At 43.1% G+C, this 20,575-nt stretch overlaps 1 protein-coding gene and 1 long non-coding RNA gene across 3 annotated transcripts; both read right to left on the reverse strand.

Annotated features, from left to right (window-relative positions):
• Window positions 1-5,639: 5,639 nt before the first annotated feature.
• Window positions 5,640-10,069, reverse strand: LOC147601312 (uncharacterized). 2 transcript variants are annotated; one of them, XR_015258179.1, is made up of 3 exons: window positions 7,828-10,069; window positions 6,446-6,528; window positions 5,640-5,755 (listed from the first exon to the last, which is right to left on the reverse strand). It is a non-coding gene; the product is annotated as an uncharacterized LOC147601312 (long non-coding RNA). The 2 variants fall into 2 exon arrangements; XR_015258178.1 differs by having other exon boundaries at window positions 6,446-10,069.
• A 479-nt stretch (window positions 10,070-10,548) lies between these two features.
• Window positions 10,549-20,468, reverse strand: LOC104473199 (mitochondrial amidoxime reducing component 2). Its single transcript, XM_086745107.1, has 7 exons — window positions 20,169-20,468; window positions 19,819-19,992; window positions 16,446-16,608; window positions 14,878-15,018; window positions 13,877-13,938; window positions 13,717-13,788; window positions 10,549-13,177 (listed from the first exon to the last, which is right to left on the reverse strand). The coding sequence occupies exons 1-7, from the start codon at window positions 20,429-20,431 to the stop codon at window positions 13,051-13,053; spliced, it is 1,002 nt and encodes a 333-aa protein (XP_086601233.1). The 5' UTR covers window positions 20,432-20,468; the 3' UTR covers window positions 10,549-13,050.
• Between the last annotated feature and the right edge of the window lie 107 nt (window positions 20,469-20,575).

The following is a 20,575-nucleotide window of genomic DNA, read 5'->3' on the forward strand; positions in this document are numbered from 1 at the left end:
TAAGGCTACAGGTTGCCTAGTATGGATGGCTTCTTTCACCAGTTTTATTACACATTTTTCTTAGGGTCCAATGAGTAAATTTAAATGCTGTAAAATAAGGAAAACTCATAAAATCTTAAACTGTTAAAGGCCTGATCCTGTTTCTGTTGGAAGCAATGGCAAAAACTCCACCGATACTCAGGGCAGGCAATTCCCTGGTAAAACAACCAGTGGTGTGCTTACGGACACACCACAAACAGCACATGGGAGAGGGAGATCTCTCCCAAGATCCCAGCCAAAAGAGTTGCATTTCCAGTAACACCAAAAGACTCAAATGTTAAGGGGAGCAAAGCTCCCTGAAACCTTCAGCCAAGGGTGATCTGAGCTCCAGCAAAAGCAACAGAGCCCTGACAGGTGAGCAACAATGACTCTGTTCAAATGTGGTTTAAAAGTGTATTTATACTTTATTAGTGATTTAAGATCTTAACTTTTGTATTTATTTAAGAAGAAGCAGCACTGTCAAACAGCTGACAATAAGAGTAAAATGCAGCTTTATTTCTTGAACATCTGGAAAAGGAGAGGGGTAGGAGAATAGTTTGCTGACAACTGTAGAGCTAGCACAGATTTAGAACCCAGTGTTGCCAAATGCAAAGCCCCTCCAGGCAAGGGTGAAGGATCCTCAGCTGGATCTGTCCTGTGGGATGCAGCAAAGGACATCAGTCCCTCAAATTAATTATTCCCTTTCCTGGAAACCTACACTTTGTTACATTTATGGGAGCTTAAAGTTCATGCACAGTCCTAAGACTGTCTAGAGAGATCATGCTGAATTCTTTTATCTGTGAGAAGTCTGAGTTTTGTAAGATGGTAAAAAAAGGGCAGAGTTCAGTTTATTTGCATTGAAGTCCCTTACAGACACAGTTCTCATTTATCCACACAACCGTCCTAGTGAGCGGGTACACAGCAGCAGACCACATCAGGACTTCTTGGATGTGGACTTCAGCTGGAACAGGTCTCGCAGAAAACGTGCTACATTTCCAGTGCTGAAGTTTTGTAAACAACACGTTAACAAAAACAGGGATGCTCCTGTGTGGAAAGCAGGCTAAACAGCTCACACACACAAAAAAAAACAAACCCAAAAAACAAAACCTGGAGCTCTGAAGATGAAGCACAAATCTTTGCAGTATTGTTCAACAAAAACATCTTGAAGAAAGGAGAAAGGCAAAGATCATATGTAGTACACTGAGATCTCGAGTCAAATCCTACTCATCACATTCAGGTGAAATGATTTTTCAGTTTCAGGTCTCACTCTTGGAGATGCTGGATGTATGGCTTCTTAGGGCTTGCAAACCCATAACAGTTCAAAGAAGGTAACTAAGAATGCCAGTGATGAAGGCTGTGTGTATTCAAACGATGAGCTACTGAAATGTGGAACATGTCAGGAACCACAGAAAGAACACAAATAAGGAATGAGTCACTCTAAAAGCAATTTCTAGTGGCCGAGGGTGAAAACGGACCATATTGCGCTGTGAGTTTTGACAAGTATAAATGAAAACCGAAGTGAAATCACTCAGGTTTGTTGTGCTCTCTGGATATGTGAGGCTAATTCAGCTTTCCATTGTGTCCACAGGTTACATATGTCCTAAGTTTGCTTGTTTATTTGTTTTGTTTTTCCCAGGAGGTGCAAGGAGAGTTCAATCACTTTTAATCTGTCTATCCTTCGCACTGACTTTTCTATCCAAAATTATTTATTCCAGCATAGGCAGGAATTAGCATTTGTTTTTAATGACTTAAAGTGTCAGATCTATAATGTAACTGGCTGAACCCACAGGCTACAATGTTTTAAACACCTTTCCAGGTCCTGCCCACTGTGCTATACCTATGCATTCACTTTACTTACATCCCTCAAAGACCACTTCTACTTGAGACAGCGCATCAGCACAGGCTAACATGCTTTTATAAGCAGGGAAGAGAGAGGTTATAACATATCTATGCTGCCAGCACCCTTGGGAAAGGACATCGCTACAGTAGGTGGTGCACTAGCACATACAGAAAGAATGTACAGACTAAAGTAGCAAAGCAAAAAAAAAACAGAACAAGGGGGCTGGAAAGAACTGTGATAAATCATCTGATTTAATCCCTGCCCCAAGGCATGATCAGTTACACGTAGGTTATTTCTGGGCAAAGTTTGCCCAATTTGGCCTTAAAGATCTCCAATAGCAAAGCCTCTCCCAATGCCTGCACAATCCAGTCCAGCTTCTCCGCATCTTCACCACCCAGTAGCGTATTCCTGACGCCTACCCTAGATGAGCTCTGCTGCTCAGCTGCCCAGAAACTGAGGGCTGCTGTACACACAGGTCTGCTTAAATCCCATCTGTTTATGAGGACAGACTGCTTGGGCTGCAGTAAAGCTAGGAAGATCAGATGCCTTGCAGAGGAGCTGTTCCTGTTCCAACAGGCAGCATTAAATCCTGGATGAGCTTTCTGCCCTCCTCGAAGGAACAAAATGCAATTTTGCCCCCATTGCAGAGCAGCTGTGGATCAGCCCTGGCTACCTGCGATGACGACACACCATTATCACCAGCCTTCGCTTCAGAAAAGGGGACAACCACAACCCATACTTCAAGGAAAGAGGACCTAAAGGTGTCTCTGCCCCACAAAGTCAAGCACAAGACAAAAACACCCACTGGAGCACCAACCCAAGCTCCTCACAGCACAGCCGAGCACGAAGCAGAGATAGTCCTCAGCAGGACTCATGTGTTCCCTCCATTCTAGACCCAACCTAGCAAAGCCCTGGGTGCCACTGCCTTGGGGTCCCTCGGCCAGCACCACCACGGGGCTTCCAGACCTAGGTTACATGCAGCCTGCCTACTGTCATGCCGGAGGCTCCTGGACACTGCAGGCTTGCTGTGTGCGCCTTGTGTGGCACACAAGGGCTCCCGTCCATCTCCGAGGAACACCTGGCAGCCCTCCAGGAGCCACCGCTGTCTGACTGTGAAATGCTGGCAGGAGCGACTGTCATTGTCAGAGCATTGCACCTCTCATGTTTCACTCTGTTCTGCTCCAAGAAAGAGAGGACTGTTATCCATTGGGGTTTCTAAGAAGCTCGAAGCCTGCCAGGTGCCGAATTAACATGCCCAAGGTGCTGCAAGCCCTTCGTGGGGTGGCCACCAGAGTATTTCACAGGTGACTCCTGGCTCTAACTCAAAAATGGTTTCCTGCTCCGCCAGTTGGCTGCAGAAACACCTCTCAACAACATTTTCATGAGCTTGTTACTGCTGAGACAAAGACCAAGAGAGACTGGAGGCTCTCAGCACCCTCCACGACCCACCGGTGCCACCTGTATTGCACGTAGCTGGCACAGCACCACAGGGCAGCAACGCCGCCTGTGAAGCGGGCTGGGGCCCAGGGCTGAGCTGCAGCATCTCAGTGCTCGGAGGAGGGATTTCCCCAGTCCCCTTCCAAAATGTAGTGAAAGGGCACCTGAGAAGAGCTTTTTTTTGTAACACGTGAAGAGTGCTTTTTTTCCATTTGTTCTGATCCATCACAAGGATGTTAAAAGAATGATGTTAAAAATAGTGAACTTCTAGCCAAAAGGAAGCATATGAGAAGGAAAAGTTTTCAAGAAGCCGTGTTCTGGAAAACAGGAGGCCCCCCCCGCTTCCTTCTTGCCAGTACTTCACACCCCAGGAACACGGTTAACACATCACCCTTACTCAGGGTGCATTGCCCAGTCATTACACACCCCTGTGTTCACAGATAGCGTCTTGGTTATTTCAGCTATTCACATGTCAATTCAGCAATCGTAGGTTATTACAGATAAATCCTGCTCTGACTTTAGAAAAGACCCCCTGAAAGAACCGCTTTGTTGAATGAAGCACCATCTCTGCGATGTCACTTATGCCTGCCTTGAAAGCGGCTCCCAAAGGCTTCCTTCCTACTTGTTTAGTCCCTGTCGCAGAATTTGCGAGGGCATCTTGAAGCGGAGAAGCAGCCTGCATGATTTTGCCTAGTGTAGTTATTCCTTCTGCGACTAAGCGTGCACAGCATTTTCAAGAAGCTGATCTGTGTAAAAGCTTCATGTGTTTATTGTCACCCTTGTGTTCCTGCCTGGCTTGGGCTTGTCCCACACAATCGATGGAAGGCTCCCTAAAGCATGGGCTGCTGTACAGCCATGCCACTGGCAGGGATTGCTTCCAGTCACAGATGCAAAGGAAACAAAAATAATAATTCACAAAACTTCACTTGGGACAGGTTTGAAGAGAGAATCTTGGTCAGATATTTATTTCTTGGCACTGCTGATTGCCAAGAGTTCATTTCAATATGGGGTGAAGATTCAAAGCAGAGAAGCAGAACTCCTAACACCAGTGGGATTAGACATAAATATATTCTAACTCAATAAGCCTGGGACGTCCTATATCCCAAATTGATTTTGCATCTTTCTTTCCCAGTATATAATCTTCAAGAGGTGGGTATTTGGCATGCATCTACAGAAAGGCCAGGTGATCCATTAATCAAAAGCTTCAGTGACAGTACAGGCACAATCAACACGTAGGAAAGCATATCACACCGGAAAACCCCACGTCCCAGTACAGTACACCTAAGAGATCACTTGGGGAAGATAGTTAGCGAAGGATTTACTGAAGTTGCAAAACCAAGATACGCAGAGAAGGCCAGAAGACAGTTTTCAGCAGAGACTACCCCCGAGTCATAGCGGCAGCTAAAGCAGACTATACGCTGCAGCTGGTCACTAGGCAGGCTTCCCGTTCCACTGGAGACCTCAGGGCACGCCACCTGATGCCATCCAGCACACAGAGGCTTATTTTATAAGGCTGCACAGATGCACACATGTCGGAGCTGCCACCTAGCTCTGTGGCACAGAAGGAGGCTGCAAGGTCAGTTCCTTACCTCCCCGCACAGCTCCCTCCAGATGCTGCTGGTACACTTGGCGGAACAAATGAGACACCCTATAAAGCATCACACACCCTATAAAGTGCACATACCTGAGAAACAGCCAGGTGCACCCCACCATGCGCTGCAGGCTGGTGTTTTCAGGACAGGGCTGCATTTCTGACCATGCACTGGTCTCTCTAGGAACCTGCTGAGCATGCTGGGGTAAAATGTGGAAGCCTGGGAGCAATGGTGAGGGTCCTACATTCTCAACAGAACTTGCCCTTATGCAGCAGAAACCTATTATCCCCCAGCCCCCGGCAAACAGAAATCCCAAACTATTTACCATTCTAATGAATTATGACAGCTCTTCTCCCTTTCCCTTCCCTGACCTCACTACACACTAAGGTGAGCAGAGAGTCTCAATGCCATCCCATCGCCTGCTTCCCATCCAGCTGCACTGCATCCCGAAAGGCTAAGTGAGCAATCGGACTAAGAGCCACTGCAGTTCTAGGAAAGATGTTCAACCTGCAGAAAAGGTGACTGAGTACTCAAATACACTAAGGGATGTACCATCTGTATGATAGAGAGGGCATCAAAGTGCAGCAGGGAGCACCAAGGCTGGACACTTAGAAAAAGCTTCCTTTGAGGTCCCTTACACCAGGTCATTTTCCAGTCACTAAAGACGGAGAAAGTAGAAAGAAAAGTAAGCCAAAAAAAATAAAGGAAAGAAAAAAGAAAATAAAAAGACAAGTTTTAAAGGCTCAAATATCACAACTTTATCCAGGGTTGGGACACTATGTACCACCTTGCTTTATTTCACTGATGCCAGGAGACTTTTAGTCCAGAGGATGTACCAAAAGTGATGCCTTCATTTTTTAGTGGAAACCTGCCAGAGAAAAAAACCAAAAAAATCCACACATGCATCTATAATAGGCTGTGGTGAGCATGAAACAAGAAAAGCAAGTCAGCGAACCTTCACATTTTGCAGGAATGGAGCTTTCTTACATTACACAAGTTAAACATGTCATTCAAAAAGATTTTCTCATGGGAAAAAGTAAGCAATCAGGAATGGAAATAAAGTGGTCAGAGCTGATTATCCTGCCAACTTGACATGCTTTCAGTTGTTTGGGGCAAGGGAGCCTGACAAAACAAAGTATTTGAGTATAAATGCAAACCTCGTTGTTTTTAAACAAAGGTTGATTTCTCATACATCCAAGGATAAATATGCATACATATGTACACAAATAGACACGCACACTCTATAAACAGCTGACTACAGACAGGTTTAAGAGTGAGTGAAATGCACTATCCATATCCCTGTCATGAAAGTGAAAAAAGGAGAGGAGGAATTTAATTGATTTTTCAAAAATTTGTATTGTGTGATTTTTGTGGACAATTGCATGATTTTGTTATTTTTGGGAGAACACGCAGATTAAACACCGAGACCTCACAGATAAACTCAAAACAAAACCAAAAGCATTGTCTGAGCTCTGTTACGAATACTGCACAATCAAATTCTGTTTGGTTTTTTTTTAACAAATAAGCTTAGTATAAGTCTGGTTGTATTCAGACTCACGTGTGGGCATGCTTGCCCTCCTTTTAAGTTTACGTATCTTCATGCCTTCTAATCCAGCTCCAAATCCACTTTGACAGCTCCCTCTAGATAAAACATACTGACCTCTCCTACTCGAATCAATGCAGGATTCATTAAACAGCATCTGCTGGAGGCCCCTTCAGAACGGTCATGCCAGAGACACATACATTATCCAAACCTACTCAATTTTAAGAGGGCAAACAATCTCAGGGGGACTGGGAAGGGCAGGAACTATCTGTGATGCTAACTATTAGCTTTAAATATAGTTTATTTTCTTAAAATGTAGTTGGCATCAAATGTATTTATGTACGTAGGAAGTTCAGCGGGGTAGGAACAGATATTTTTGGATTGCAGAAAGGTCAGAGGAATGCAAGACAAGCATTAGCGTTCCAAGGCTCTTGTAAGGATGCTAAACTTGACAGGGCTTTTTAGGAAAAGACATTTTTAGTAAAGAGATGCTGGTAGATGGCTCCATAATGGTTACATGTATTAAGTAAAGGTCTGCACTTCTTGATCAGCAACATGGCTTTTCTAATGCTTGGAGCTGAGGTGTTGGGAATCTTTTTCATAACAAACAAAAAACCAAAGGGTTATTGGGTTTTAGGGTTTGGTGTTTTGGTTTGGGGTTTTTTTGTTGTTATGTTGAGGGTTTTTTTAAGTTGAATGAAATAGTATTTTAACACACCTGTGCAAATAAAGAAGCGATAATTTTCTGTTGCCCTCTTAAAAAGAAAAAAAAAAAAAAAAGCTTTAATGGCAGTGAATTACACAGTCAAGGTAAGTAACTAAGGTTTTGCATGGAAATGATACCATGGGAAGAAGGGTGTACCATACACTGCCCCTTTTTAGTTTGAAGTATAGTTGGAGTTCAGCCTCCTGCCACTCTGGAAGAAACCTGCTATACTCAAAGCATCCGAAGGAGCCCCAGCTGGGACCTGGCTCTCGTGCACCCTGCCTGCAAACTACCACAACTTTTGGGGCTCAGAAATTCTCGACCAAGGCCACAGACACTGAGGCTCCAGAGTATTTCCAGCAGCACCAGAGCTGCAAGCAGGCTTTGGAAGCACAGTGCTTCAGACACATGGCTACCTCTACCCTCTCTGGGTGCAGGAGCTAACCTCTTCTGGTCCTTGTGCAAGGGGAATATTTAGCCATGCCATCCATGCTTGTGGTTTCTCTACAGTTGGTAAGAACAACAGAATACAGAGGGGAAAAGCATAATAATCTTCTATTTACTCTAGCAGCTTTCCCTTATATAGTGCACTGCCTGCCTTCCCTCGGGTCCAGCTACATGTTCAAATTAAAGAAATCAGATGGACTTTGCTCTCATTGGCAATCTTAAAATAAGTACATGCGCTGCTTACCCCTTCGCGGGTGCACAGCACTGACTCCAGCCAGCACTGCCATCACCACTTTCAAAGACAGATTCCACAAGGCCAAGCTGAGTCCAGAAAAGAAACTGAGCCAGGTTCTCAGCAGTGTCACAGAAGTCCTAGCAAGCTGCTCAAGTTGTGTCTGCTTTCAGCATCCTCCAAGGGGCTGGTAAGTTACAGTGGCTTCCTGGAGCACAGCTGCTCCCAGAACAGGTCATCCCAAGAGGGCACAGCCAACTCTGCCAGTCTATTGAGCAGATGAAGAGTCACGCAATAAGATCCCAGCTGACTGCTTACATAGGTGTTTCGGTCACCCAAAATGGTACAGTTTGCCCAGTTAGAGAGCAATTAAATACAGGATTGCAGAGAAGTGAGGTTCAGCACAGATCTTCTGCTCCATGAGACACAGTGCCCAAAAGCCTTCACTTTTGTGAACTCGTTGTGGAAGGATTCAAGTTATATGCCCTTGCATTTCAAGCACACTCAGCCTACAACCACTTCTAGGGCTGAGTAGATACTTTTTACAGAATTCTAAAAGGATCAGGTATTTTTCCAGAGGTTTTACAACTCAGTTTAGATTGACGGACTTATTTGGCTGCCTGGTGCCCTTCCAGGATTAATTACACAGCAACCATCAGATGCCCCATTAGGATGTTTGTGAATCACACTTCTGAACACATGAACACGAGCTGGAAGAGTGTTAGCTCTGCTAAAGGCCACATAGCCTGGGAGACAGTAAACTGTAATCAGACTACTTTAGCTCTATTAGAGAAAAATAAAGGAGAGCTGAGGGAAATGAAAGGCCATGTCACCTGCTACTTGAGCTAACTGGAAGGAAACCGATATTCCTTCATATACCTTACAGGAAGCCAAGGAATGGAGAGTTAATATTGACCACCAAATTGCACAACTGTAGACACAGTGGCAGATTTCTGTTTTGAGGAAGCTCAGTCTTTACCTTTGAAAGGATCTAGGACACTGTTGGTACTCTTGATCTTTCCTGTGATCTTCCTGCACTTGGATATCACTGTGGCTTTTGATCTTTTACTAAAAATCTAAAGTTTTCATAGCATAACGGGAAGCATCCTTTGGGCCACTGTATGTGGGGAGAGATAAGGCAGGTATTCTCCAAGTCTGAATTCAATGTCCATTACTTTGTTTTCTGCAGTCAGAGAAGACTACAGCTCTGTGACCCAGCTGGTTTCCTTCAGCCCTACACTTCTATTTAGCTATCACCTTTTACTTCTGCCAAGGCGATAAAGGTAAGCCTGTTGAAAGTAACAGTCCATGAGTCAGTGGATAGAATCGTGCCTGCTACGACTTAAGAATCATCCTCCTTCATAACCTCTGGAAGACAAACTTCAGTTAACAATGAATACAGCTGGTTTTTGGAGTTCAACAGTGAAGAAGCTATGAAAGTTAGTGCATCAGCAAAGCATGATAATTATTCCACTGTGCTTATTACCTAGTCCCTAAAGAGAGTGAGAACAGTCAGCTGGTAAATAGGCAGCGATAAGCTGTCAGAGTAATTTTGTGCACTAGAGGAGGTACAATTCTGCTCTGCAATACTGGCCCTGGAGGAAAGTGAGATTTCAGTCAGTTAGGTGCCCCATGCATAATAGCCCAAGAACAACGGGAATCTGCTTTAGCTTTACATAGGATCAAAAAAATAAGAGAGGTTCCCACCCAAACTCTTCACAATGACATACCACAGCCTTCTCTGTGTCTATGGTCTGCATAGGTGGAAGATAGTCTCTATCTGCTGTTCAGCTCAAGCTACAGTTACTTCTGTTTTGGTTTCCGTAAGTCAATGTGATGAGCTGTTGCCTATTGGGGAGAGTGCTGATCCTCAGGCCAAGCTATGAGTGGCTGTGACGAATATTAGAAGTTGAACCTACCCCACAACTACGGCAATTTAAGGTGCCAGAGTAGACCAGAAATGAACACCCTGTGGCAGCCCTTTGTGAAACCTTTGCCATTTGAAGTGGCAAGGGCCAGGAACCTCTTTCCTTATGGAGAAGTGCAGCAGTGCCTTTGAAAGGTTTTTTTTTTTTTCCCCTCCTTAAAAGACTGCAAAGACTGCTGCAAGGACTGTCCTTATAGAATCCTGGAATAGTCTGGGTTGAAATGGACCTTTAAAGGTCATCTAGTTCGGCTCCCCTGCAAGGAGCAGGGACACCTCCAACCAGATCAGGTTGCTCAGAGCCCCATCTAACTTGGCCTTGAATGTTTCCAGGGATGGGGCATCCACCTCCTCTCTGGGCAACCTGTTCCAGTGTTTCAACACCCTCATTATTAAGAAGAAAAAAAAAAAAAAAAAAGTTGGCACAGTAAGTGTTGTAAACCAAGTTTTGGCTTTATACTTTGAGACCTGAAATAGTAAACATGACCTTGTGTTGACCTGAGCGTACTAAACTTTTCTACTTTCAAACCCATTTTCCCCTACTTTCATATCTATGGAAAAAATAAGATTAAAAAAAGATGTTTACATCCTTTTCATCATACAGATCATAAGGGCTGTAAAATTGAGTCTGAAGAGCACTTACATCTGATAGTTCTGCTCTGTTACACGTATGCCTTCCTCTAGTTAACGGCATATTTTCCTGAACTTAGAGGTAAGATTAAAAAAAAAAAGTCATTACTGTTAATTACATATGAGGTCTTGGAAACAGCAACAGAAGTTAAATGCAGAAATAGAAAACAAACAAAAAAGAAGACTCACAAATTTTACACCTTACAAGAGTTTGGATTCAACAGAAGTTTATATTTGTTTTCTTCCTCTAGAGTTAAAAAAGCAATTAACATTTTTAACTACATAATTTTAAAAATAGTGTTTTATGATTGACATATTTTCAGTCAATTTCTTAAATGGCTTTAGCAAAATCAAATACAGTTCCTACAGTTACAGCAGTTCAACATTTATATGAAGATATTTATATTGTAACATTCCTAAGTTATGCTTCCCACTTCCCAGAATGGCCCTCTTTCATCATATAATCGCTAAGTGTAATTTGTGAAGTATGTTGTACTCAAGAAGCATACCTGTTTTAGGATTCTAGCCAAATTCTTCTAAGGGGCTTTCATCAGGGGTTTAGATCTGTGGCATTTTCTTAACAGGAACATAGATGCAGTTTCTCATTGGAAAGACAGCTTCATTTCCAAATTAGCCCAACTGACAATAGCCTAATGAGAGGCAACATGACCTATACCACACAATTTGTGTTACGTAAATCCTAATGTGGCGCTGAAACACCAAGGAAAAAATATGTTTGGCTAGAGGCAAAAATTCAGCTCTCCTTCCTTCCGCTTCCTTGACTTAATGAAGAGAGAAACACTTAACTAATTGCTTTGGCAGGCCAGTAGGCTGTCTTTGCTTAATAATAGCATTAGGAATTCCAAAAGGTTTCAGCTTCTAATATTAAAGGATCTTCAACATATGCTTTTTGAAAGTGAACCCCAGGATTATTTTCCTTTTCAAAAGATGCTTTTTCTCTCACTTCCTCCCACTAGGCTGCTGCATCAGGCATAACAATACACAAATATGCAACGTGCAGTCCGAACTGGGCAATTGTCTGTCACAGGAAAACTTAATACTTACACAGCACCCTGCTAATGGAAGAATATTCAGAGCAACTCCGAGTTTTCAAATAATAGAAAAGTACCTTCTCCGTATGCCTGCTTCAGGCTTGCCAGGTACATCCGTTTGAATTTGCTAAAAGGCACAATGGCTCTTCCTCCTACAGGTCTGAGTTGTGAACATGCAGCAAAATTCCAGTTTCATATTCACAACAGAAAACAAAGAATCTAAACACCACATTAGGTCATATTTGTTCTTCGTTACACTTAATTAGATTCCTCTTTTTGGCTAGTTCAACATTCTTTCTAGATCTAGTAATCCATAAGAAAGCAACAGGCAGAGAAGCACTTGAAAGATGTCTGGCTTTTGTGTAGGAGGCCACTTTTTTTTTTTTTAGAAAAAATCATATAACATTTAAAGAAAAGATACTACTGCCATTATCCAACTAGTTTCCTCCTCTGTCTGTTTTATGCAGTATAAAACACAGCAGAAGATATAATTATCAACTTCCTACAAATGCCTGACATTTTGATTGGAACGGGGCAATGGTGAGGGGCAATCAGAGATCTAAATGTGTAACCAGTAAGGATGTTAACATGCTCAGTCTAAAAGTACAGCTTCCCAAACATCTGCTTAGCAGCCTAACTTTCTCTAGTAAGAGATCCACTGAGCCAGAGAGGAACTCCACATGAACACAGAGCCCTGCAATATTGGCCTGGACATCAGCTTGAACGGGGTAGGCTCAGAATCAGATCACTCCGAACAGCTTTTCTTCCCCTCCAACATGCATAAAGTCTCCGATACAGTGAACACCTAATTCTTTTAGTCAAACTGGAAGTTCTACCGATACATTAGCAAACGCATTGCTACTCTACAGCCTAGCCATTATGGTATGCTTCACAGGAAAGAAAATTGATGGTTCAAACTCTCTCAAGCAGAGATCATAAACTGAGCTAACATCCCAGTCTTACACATCGTTAGCCGCTGTTGCCATCTCTAGACTACAGTAGCATTTAGTCAACTCATAACCCTTCTCCTTCTGATATTGCTCCAATCCCAAAAGACAGTAGCAATCTTCAGGAAACAACTGCAGGACAAGAAACACTGCAAGAAAGCACCTCCACACATAGTTAGGGTAAGATCCTTAGGACCAAAGAAGTGTGGAATCTAAGACAGATTCTTGCCATCTGCACTCCCTCTTCACCTGTAAAGGCAGCTCCATGACCAATGTACTTACTTTACACTTTGCGTGACTGTTTTTGTGGTTCTTTACAGGCACTAAATGTATGTAATACACAATGCAAAGCCCTCATACATAATTTTGGATTCTAATCTCGAGCTTGACACAAAATTTTTGGAGGCACGATACTCACAGTAGTGCACTGAAGTCTGTCTTGAATTAGTTTGTTCTATCACAGCCTCTAGAAAAACTAAAGACATGGTTGCTACAGACATCCTAGTAGATGACATGATCTGAAATGACTGGCACTTCATAGCCTCAAAGACCCCCCTGCACCTTACAAAGGAATACAACACAAAAAATATTGCAAGGAATAAGAAAAAGTTAAGCTAGTGACCGTGGTAAAACAATTTGCATATCAAAATGAAAAGGCATCTTCTGATCAAAGTATCTCTCATTACTGGACCATCTTGTACACAGGGTCTCCAACTCGAATCATTCCGGTTTTGTCAATGGCAAAATATCTTCCAAAAAGAGGGCTGGATTTGTATATGTGTCGCTCAGACGGATCACATAAGCGGTAACTGCAGAGAGAGAGCACTTCTTTAGAATTAGTAGTAGCAAATTCTAAACATCAAAATATCAGTGATGAGAGAGAAAACATATGAATAGTGATGCTCTGTTTTGGTCACCATACTAGGCTAAAAACTAAATAAATAGTATATTATAAGAGAAACAAGCAGTTCAAATGGAGAAAAAAAGCCTGATTGTATTCACACACCTCTGTAAAATACACATACAAAAGACTTCATTAAAAAAATGTTGAAGTTGCAAAGTTAGACCTTTAAATACCTTAAATACCTGTTGCCCTAGGCATTCACCCTAACAGAGATGAAACAAACAGCAAATGTAAAGTTTGCAAGAAAGAAGAGAGACCCTCCCTGAATTTTCTTACCATATAGAAATGCAGAGAGTAGAATGGAAGCCAATACACACAGACCTTTACACTGCATTATTTGTCCCACACATACTTCAAACCACTTTAAAAACACTTGTCTAAAATCTGTTGGGATCTAGCCTAAATTCACTCCCACAGGCTAAGCAGCACTGGTATTTTCACAACCTTTTCAATGTTTCCAGAGGTTCCTTCCTGTCCAGGACTCCAGTGTCTGGGTTAACAGTTGTTAAAATACACCTGCAATGACAGACAGCGACAAATCAATAATGGCTTCTTATCATAAGTCTCTATAAATCTATATAAAATAATGGTCTTAAATGTTTACCTGCCACAACACACTGTCCCTTTCATCTCCACATCACCAATAAGAATGTCCTCCCAGGTGTCCTGAGGGAAGGTAAACATTACACACAGATGAGACACATCCACAGGCAACCATATTTTCAGGAGTGGCACAGTCATTCCTAGAAGAAGCAGTACCATTCAAGTACATAAAGTTATATTATGGTACTATTTTAATGAACACCCTACGGTCACTGCATTCATCCAGTTCTGGAGCCACTGGTAACTATACGTGGAAAGAAAGATACACAAGTAATAAAACCCACTCTGCAGCATGCACCTGTCTGAACTTAAGGCAAACTTATTCTTACTGTAAGTCAACACTTTTACAGAAAGGAGATTCTTAGTGGAAGTAAATTTTCGCTTCTCATCTACACAAGCTTCCTACTGTCTTCCAAAAAGGTTTGCACAAACCCATTCTCATTTTAGGAATTTCTTAGATTGGGGAAATTATCAGCTCTATCCAGAGCAAATTCTTTGGAAAAATGGCAACATGACATAAAAACACTTAAACACCACCGTCATCAGTTTACTTCATCACCAGACACCTTCCTAGATAGTGTTTTTTGAGCTACTAGAGTATTGTCAGAGATGCAGTGATAGACTGCAGTATTGCCATGGTCAGTTCTACTCTTGTGCCAGAGGCTATAAAGTATCACACAGTCAGTTTACAAATTGTTCATTTGTATCATTAATTGATTATAGTAAGCATAGCTTTCCCGACTGTTACAGATAAGCTTTCAGCAGCAAGCCTGTCACTTTACACTTATCTTTGGCTAAGCTAAATAAGCATTCACAGACTTGTCTCCTCTCTCAGTGTTTCAAATGCACTGATGTGAGTAGAAGCTCGCTCTCTCTGTAAGCCAGTTGTAAAAATCACAGAACAGCAGCTTTCCTCATCCTTGCAGGACCATCACACAAGGAAACTGAGTTACAAAGAAACACACTAAGCCTTCAAAAAGACATTTAAGATCGGTATTTTACCTCCTCAAAAGCAGTGCAATCTGTCACAAGAATATTTGGCCTGAAATGCTGTATCTTAACTTTCTTCTCCAGCCTACTATTTAGATCTTCCAGTGAAGCTTCTGAGATGATCAAGACAGGGCTACAGTCAGGATAGGCAACCTACATAAACAAACACAAACAAATCCTAAGGCACGGGAGCAAAATTACTGAATGGCAAAAGGGCAGGTACGTTACAGATGGAACTAAGTACATTAGTAAAACATGTTAAGTTACGAAAGGTACTTCAGACTTTTATGGATCTGCTGAACGTACCTGGTTGACTATAATCAACTAACTGGATTTTTCTATAAAATAAGTCTATCTTATCATAACACCAGAGGGAGTTTCACATATAGCAATACTAAATTGCAACTGTCCATTTGTCCGTCTAAGTTTGCTTAAGTAAGAAGGCTGCCATTCTGGCAAACAAGGCCATTGAACAGCATTAAAAGAAAACCCCTATATACACTAGATCCACAGGAAAAAAAAAGAAATTGAGACATTTTGGCAAGAATTTTAGTGTATAGTTCTCATCCTGTCTTTCTCTTACAATATCCTTTCCCTCCTCCTCCTCGTCCATGCCTTTACAACCACAAGAAAATGAGCACTGAAATAACTACACAAGCAATTCTGCCCTCTGTTCATGGCAGGATTCCTGAGTGTCACCTCTCCTAACTGGACATTCCTTTTACTGAAACCATGAGTCTTCTGTATTGGTCTCAGTGCCCTTACATAATAAATGCATATGCACAGAAGTCCACAATTGAATATACGTTCTTCTCTTTGTGCAACGAGCAAAACACTGATGTCCTATAGATAATAGCATCACATCAGTAAGGCAAGGTACTCAAAATTTGCATTTGCTTAAAAAGCTTACACTCATCAGGTACTGTTCAAACCACTGTCACGCAAGAGAGTTGTTCAGACAAGAAGGACATCTGTGGCTTTAACGGTATGAAGACATCTGAGCACAGCGTATCCTTTCCCTTTTTGCATTAACTTCCTCTATGCATCTTCAAGCCTCTTCCCACAGAAAGAGAGAAAGATGAAACCTCTGTAATCTTATTGGATTTTAATTCCTAGGCCCACAGCTATAGAACCCTGGGTTAAGCATCATTCCTTAAAACAAAATGAGGAAACACAACTTCTGTCAGTACACTCCTAGACCTAACAAGGGATAGGGGACAGAGGTTTTCTATGCAACACAGATCACACCATCAAAACATCTTTAAAAACAGAACTTTCTTCTATTTACTTCTATCTTTCTTCTTTCTTTAGGCACAAAAGGAATGCTACTCTGCAATGTAAGGGTTCCTCTTCAAATATCAGTATTCAGCTGTGAAGAGTCAATACCTTAGAACAGACTTAAAGCAAAATTTAAGCAAGCCATATCATCACAGAAAAGGAGAATATTCACATGGTTTAAGTACATGACTACGCACCTTGCTAAACTGGGCTCAATCATCAATGACAGAATGGGCAGGTTTCAGTGGGTGGGTGGAGATGGTTACAAGAAAGTACTTCTGAGAAAAAGAACATTTATTTACCTCGTCTGTGGATCGGAAAAGGTTTATTACGTCCTTTGATTTTCTTGGCACCATGGAGGGCTCAAAGTGCACCAGTCGATATGGCTCTGAATTCAGGAAAGTGGTGATCCACTGAGCCACTTCGTCTCCACAGTCTCTGCCTTGGATATCCACTCCAAACACCCTAGAGGTTCCCAAGACCCATCATCAAGTTAGTTGGAAAGCAGAAGGCTCAAGTATGCTTATTATTCAAAGGCAAACAACTTGTTTTAAAATAGTAGCAAGATACAGTAAACAAAACATCTGAATTATAACGAGATGGAAGTTGGCTTCTGAATTTGGCACAAGAATCATTCCCAGAGTGCAATCTCCTGTGGCCACCTTGTTTTGGAAGCTAAGTAACAAGAACATGGCTGAACACCACCAGCTGGTGAAAGAATGAGCCATGAAGTAACCTCTAGGTGCCCAGAGCTAACTGTCACATCAATGACCAGTAACAAACCTACCTGTTTGCTACACCTTCAAGCAAAAAAAAGGGTCTACTCTTGCATTCCCATGTGACTGCAACACCAAAAGATTTCTACCCAGAAATCAACTACAAGGTAATCAATGTCAGAAAATTAATGATAATTTGCAAGGATGTGGTTAGTTACTGTAATTGTAATTGACCAATGTTATTAATTGTAAATGTCCCTGATTGTTAAAGAAGCTTTCCTTCAGATTTTAGTGTTGTAAAAGTCTAGCCAGAGCTGAGTGAAACTCTTAAGCTCAAATTTCAGATACTGAGCTATTCTACATGCTAAGAGAGGTTAAAGATTTATAACGGAAGCAAAGTCCATGGGACCTAAAAAGCCACTGGCAGCAGACTACAAACAAGTTTACGCAAGGAACACTTTCCTGGCAAGAAAAAGTAAACCTCAACTTAATCATCAAATAAACTTCAACACCAGTTATGAATCATTTTACTACTCTCTTCAAAGTAGTGAATTTGATCCAAATGCACTGCACTTTCCTCTACCTCTGCAATCATACCTGGGACAGCTTAAAGCACAGAGATGCCCAGGCAGTTCATCTAGCCTGAGCCTAGGTCCTAGGAGCACTCCTTTACTCATCTGGAGGAGACATGAACCATCAGGGTGCTGTCAGCAATATTCCTGCTCTGTTTGCCGGGATCCCTGCATCAACTCTGTGGCGCAGGTTGGGACTAAATGCTGTTGCCCCATACAGCATTAAACTGCCTTTTTCTCCCTTCATTCTTTCAGTCCCTACACACCTTCTGGCTGGCACAACAGACTGGAGGGTCTCTAGAGCTTCCAGCACTGCTGTTCTCCACCTACGAAGCAGATCTATCCTAAACACTCGGTGGTACAGGGATCCACGGGAACACACCATGTAATTTAATATCACAACGCATACAGACAAAGGGCACAAATGAAGAACATGAAGCTTCTTAACCAGAGGGTTCCAAAAACCCTCCAAAATTTGCACAAATAGAAACTGTGCCTACACAATGGCTTCAGTCCTACATTTGACTCCCCCGAACACAAGATTTTTACAAAGCCACATAAAATCTGTAACTGGACTTACCAGTTTTAAAGATTAATGTCTGCATAGCTTTTCGCAGCCAGATGCACTATCGCACTGCCTGAGCTCCAAACTACTGGGCACGAGCCAGCTCCAATCTGGAGGCATCGTGCTTGCCCCATGGCAGAATAAATACAAGCCTGTGCAGAGGGCCTTGCCAGCAGAGCGTACTGTGCAGTAACACAGCTACTCCCACTCACATGCTGGAAGGGAAGAATCTAGGAGCAAAAGACAAATTTTCACTTGCCTGAATATCATACTATTCCCAAACCTCATTCTTACAAATGGCTGAATGGATCAGAAGGAATCAGCCTTGAGCTGACAAACGGCAAACTGTTTAAGCACAGCAGTCTCACACTAAACCTCAGGATTCTTACTGAGAAGTACAAGGCAATGTTTAACTATGGGTATTGCTAATTTCACATCCTATGACACCACCTACAATACTAGACAACTTAGTAAGTTTTAAAGTCCACTTACATGCATCTAACTTTTGCTTATTTGCATTCACAAATTCTAGCAACTTTAAAGCCAGAGTGCAACTGTTTATTCAGGCAAAGTAAGAAAAAAAAAAAAATCAAGAGAAAACCAAATCACTGAGATCTAAAAATCAGAAAATACAAGATAATTTTTCATTACTGAAATACATTTAGTCTATTTAAATATTCTTCTAAAGGCACAACAATTTTAAGAAAAAGAACATATTGAAAACTGCATGTTTTTGTAGTTTGTGTGTCATTGACTAACATACAGACATTATAGACAGATTTTTAAAAGACTGTCCTATTTCTCCATGGAAAATGCTATCATTTGTAACCTGCACCTGCCCTGTATAAACAGAGATACTGAGCTATGCTGATTAAGGGTTTCCACAGCAACAGACTTACGCTAAAAGCCAGCAAATGTAGCTCCTTTCCAGCACTCTTTTAGTTTTAATTACAGCAGATGGTACATTAACCTTCTCTGCTACCCAAAGGAAAAACACTTATCAGTATCTTCGTAGGGGTTAACACCATTTACAGCTACTAAACAGTCTTGCAAAAATTGACATTTTAACAGGGAAAAGGTTTTCTGCTTCCCCTTGTCACTTTTCCAGTAGGGATTTCAATACACGGATAAAATAACTAGGCCTGTGCACAGCTAAATGACTATGTTTGTAACCTGTTCACCTGAAACCTCTACGAGATGGCACCCACTTGTGGTGACCAGATGGAGCCTCCAGCGACCAAGTTACTAATGTAGGCACAGTTGTTAAATGCTTACAGACAGGTGAGGGAATCTAAAGTCTGGCATCTCACCAACTTCAAACAGCCAAAAACGCTGGCTGTTTGTGTATCCAAAAACGTTGACACATTATACTAGTGGTGACCAAGAAATACCAACACGCGTGACTGAGGCGCCGTTTCATTTCTGCTTGCTCACCCAAGCAAAAATTAAAACACTGACAGTAAACACAAATGAATAAACATGACAGTCTCTGAAGACTGAAGATCACAGCTCATTTGGCAGATGCACAGCATACGGTCTTCGAATATTGTGTCATCTTTTCCTGACGTGTGTTTTCCACTAAAGCTTAAGCAGATTAAAGCCAAACCTTTGGTTATGACAATTAATCCTGGCCTCTTAATAGCACACCGCAAAGAGTTTCACCTTCCAGCTCCTGCATAAGAAAATGCAAACCATCACGCAGTCTTGAGAAAACAAAGCCTATAAGTGAGAGACGGTATTTAGAGAAAACAGAGCGGGGAAAAAGAACTCTAAAAACCTACAAGTCTGCCCATAACTCCTCCACATCTCCGTCCTTCAGTACCTGCAGTTCTTCACGGCATTCTTCCTGGGGAGCTTTATCGGCACGCACAGCTTCATCATTTCTGGGGCCTCCAAAGTCAAGTGCCCATTTTCACAGCCGACAGAAATGAGGACCAGCCGCGGCTCCTGGCGAGCTGTGACCATATGCCCGTCTTCCTTGGTCACAAGCCAAAACCTGTAGTGTCACGGAAACGCACAGGACAAAAGTTTTCCCTTCAAAGGCGTTGGAGAAAACGTCAGACAAACACGGGGCCAGAACGAAGGCCTGGCAGCAGGGCCTGCTCCCGGCTCGGCCCGGGCGGGAGCACCGCGCCTGGCCTCGCCCCGCTCCCCACCCCGCCCCGGCCGTACCTGTCCCGCAGCTCCCCGCTCCGCAGCCCCATCGGCGTCACCTGCGCCCGCGGCACCGCCACCCCCCGGCACGACTTCACAGGGTAGATGAAGAGCCTCAACACCGTCCCCACCCGCTGCAGGCGGCGGCGAGGGCGGCGGCGGCCTACCCACCGCCATGCCGCCAGCACGGCGCTCAGCGCCAGCAGCGCCGCGGCCCCCCACAGCCAGCCCGGCCGCGCCGCCCGCAGCGACGGGGCCAGCGCGCCCCGCGCCCCGCTCATGGCGACTGGGCCCGGGCGGCAGCTGCGCGCTGCCTGAAGAGGCCGGGGCCGAGGCCGGGGGCGGGACGCGGGCCGGCGGCCGCCCCCCTCCGGCCCCGCCGCGCCTAGCGCCTAAGGGGCCGCCCTACGTGGGTTTTTCCGGCA

Source organism: Chlamydotis macqueenii, chromosome 3 (genome assembly GCF_036417535.1).
Source record: "Chlamydotis macqueenii isolate bChlMac1 chromosome 3, bChlMac1.mat, whole genome shotgun sequence".
NCBI lineage: Eukaryota > Metazoa > Chordata > Aves > Otidiformes > Otididae > Chlamydotis > Chlamydotis macqueenii.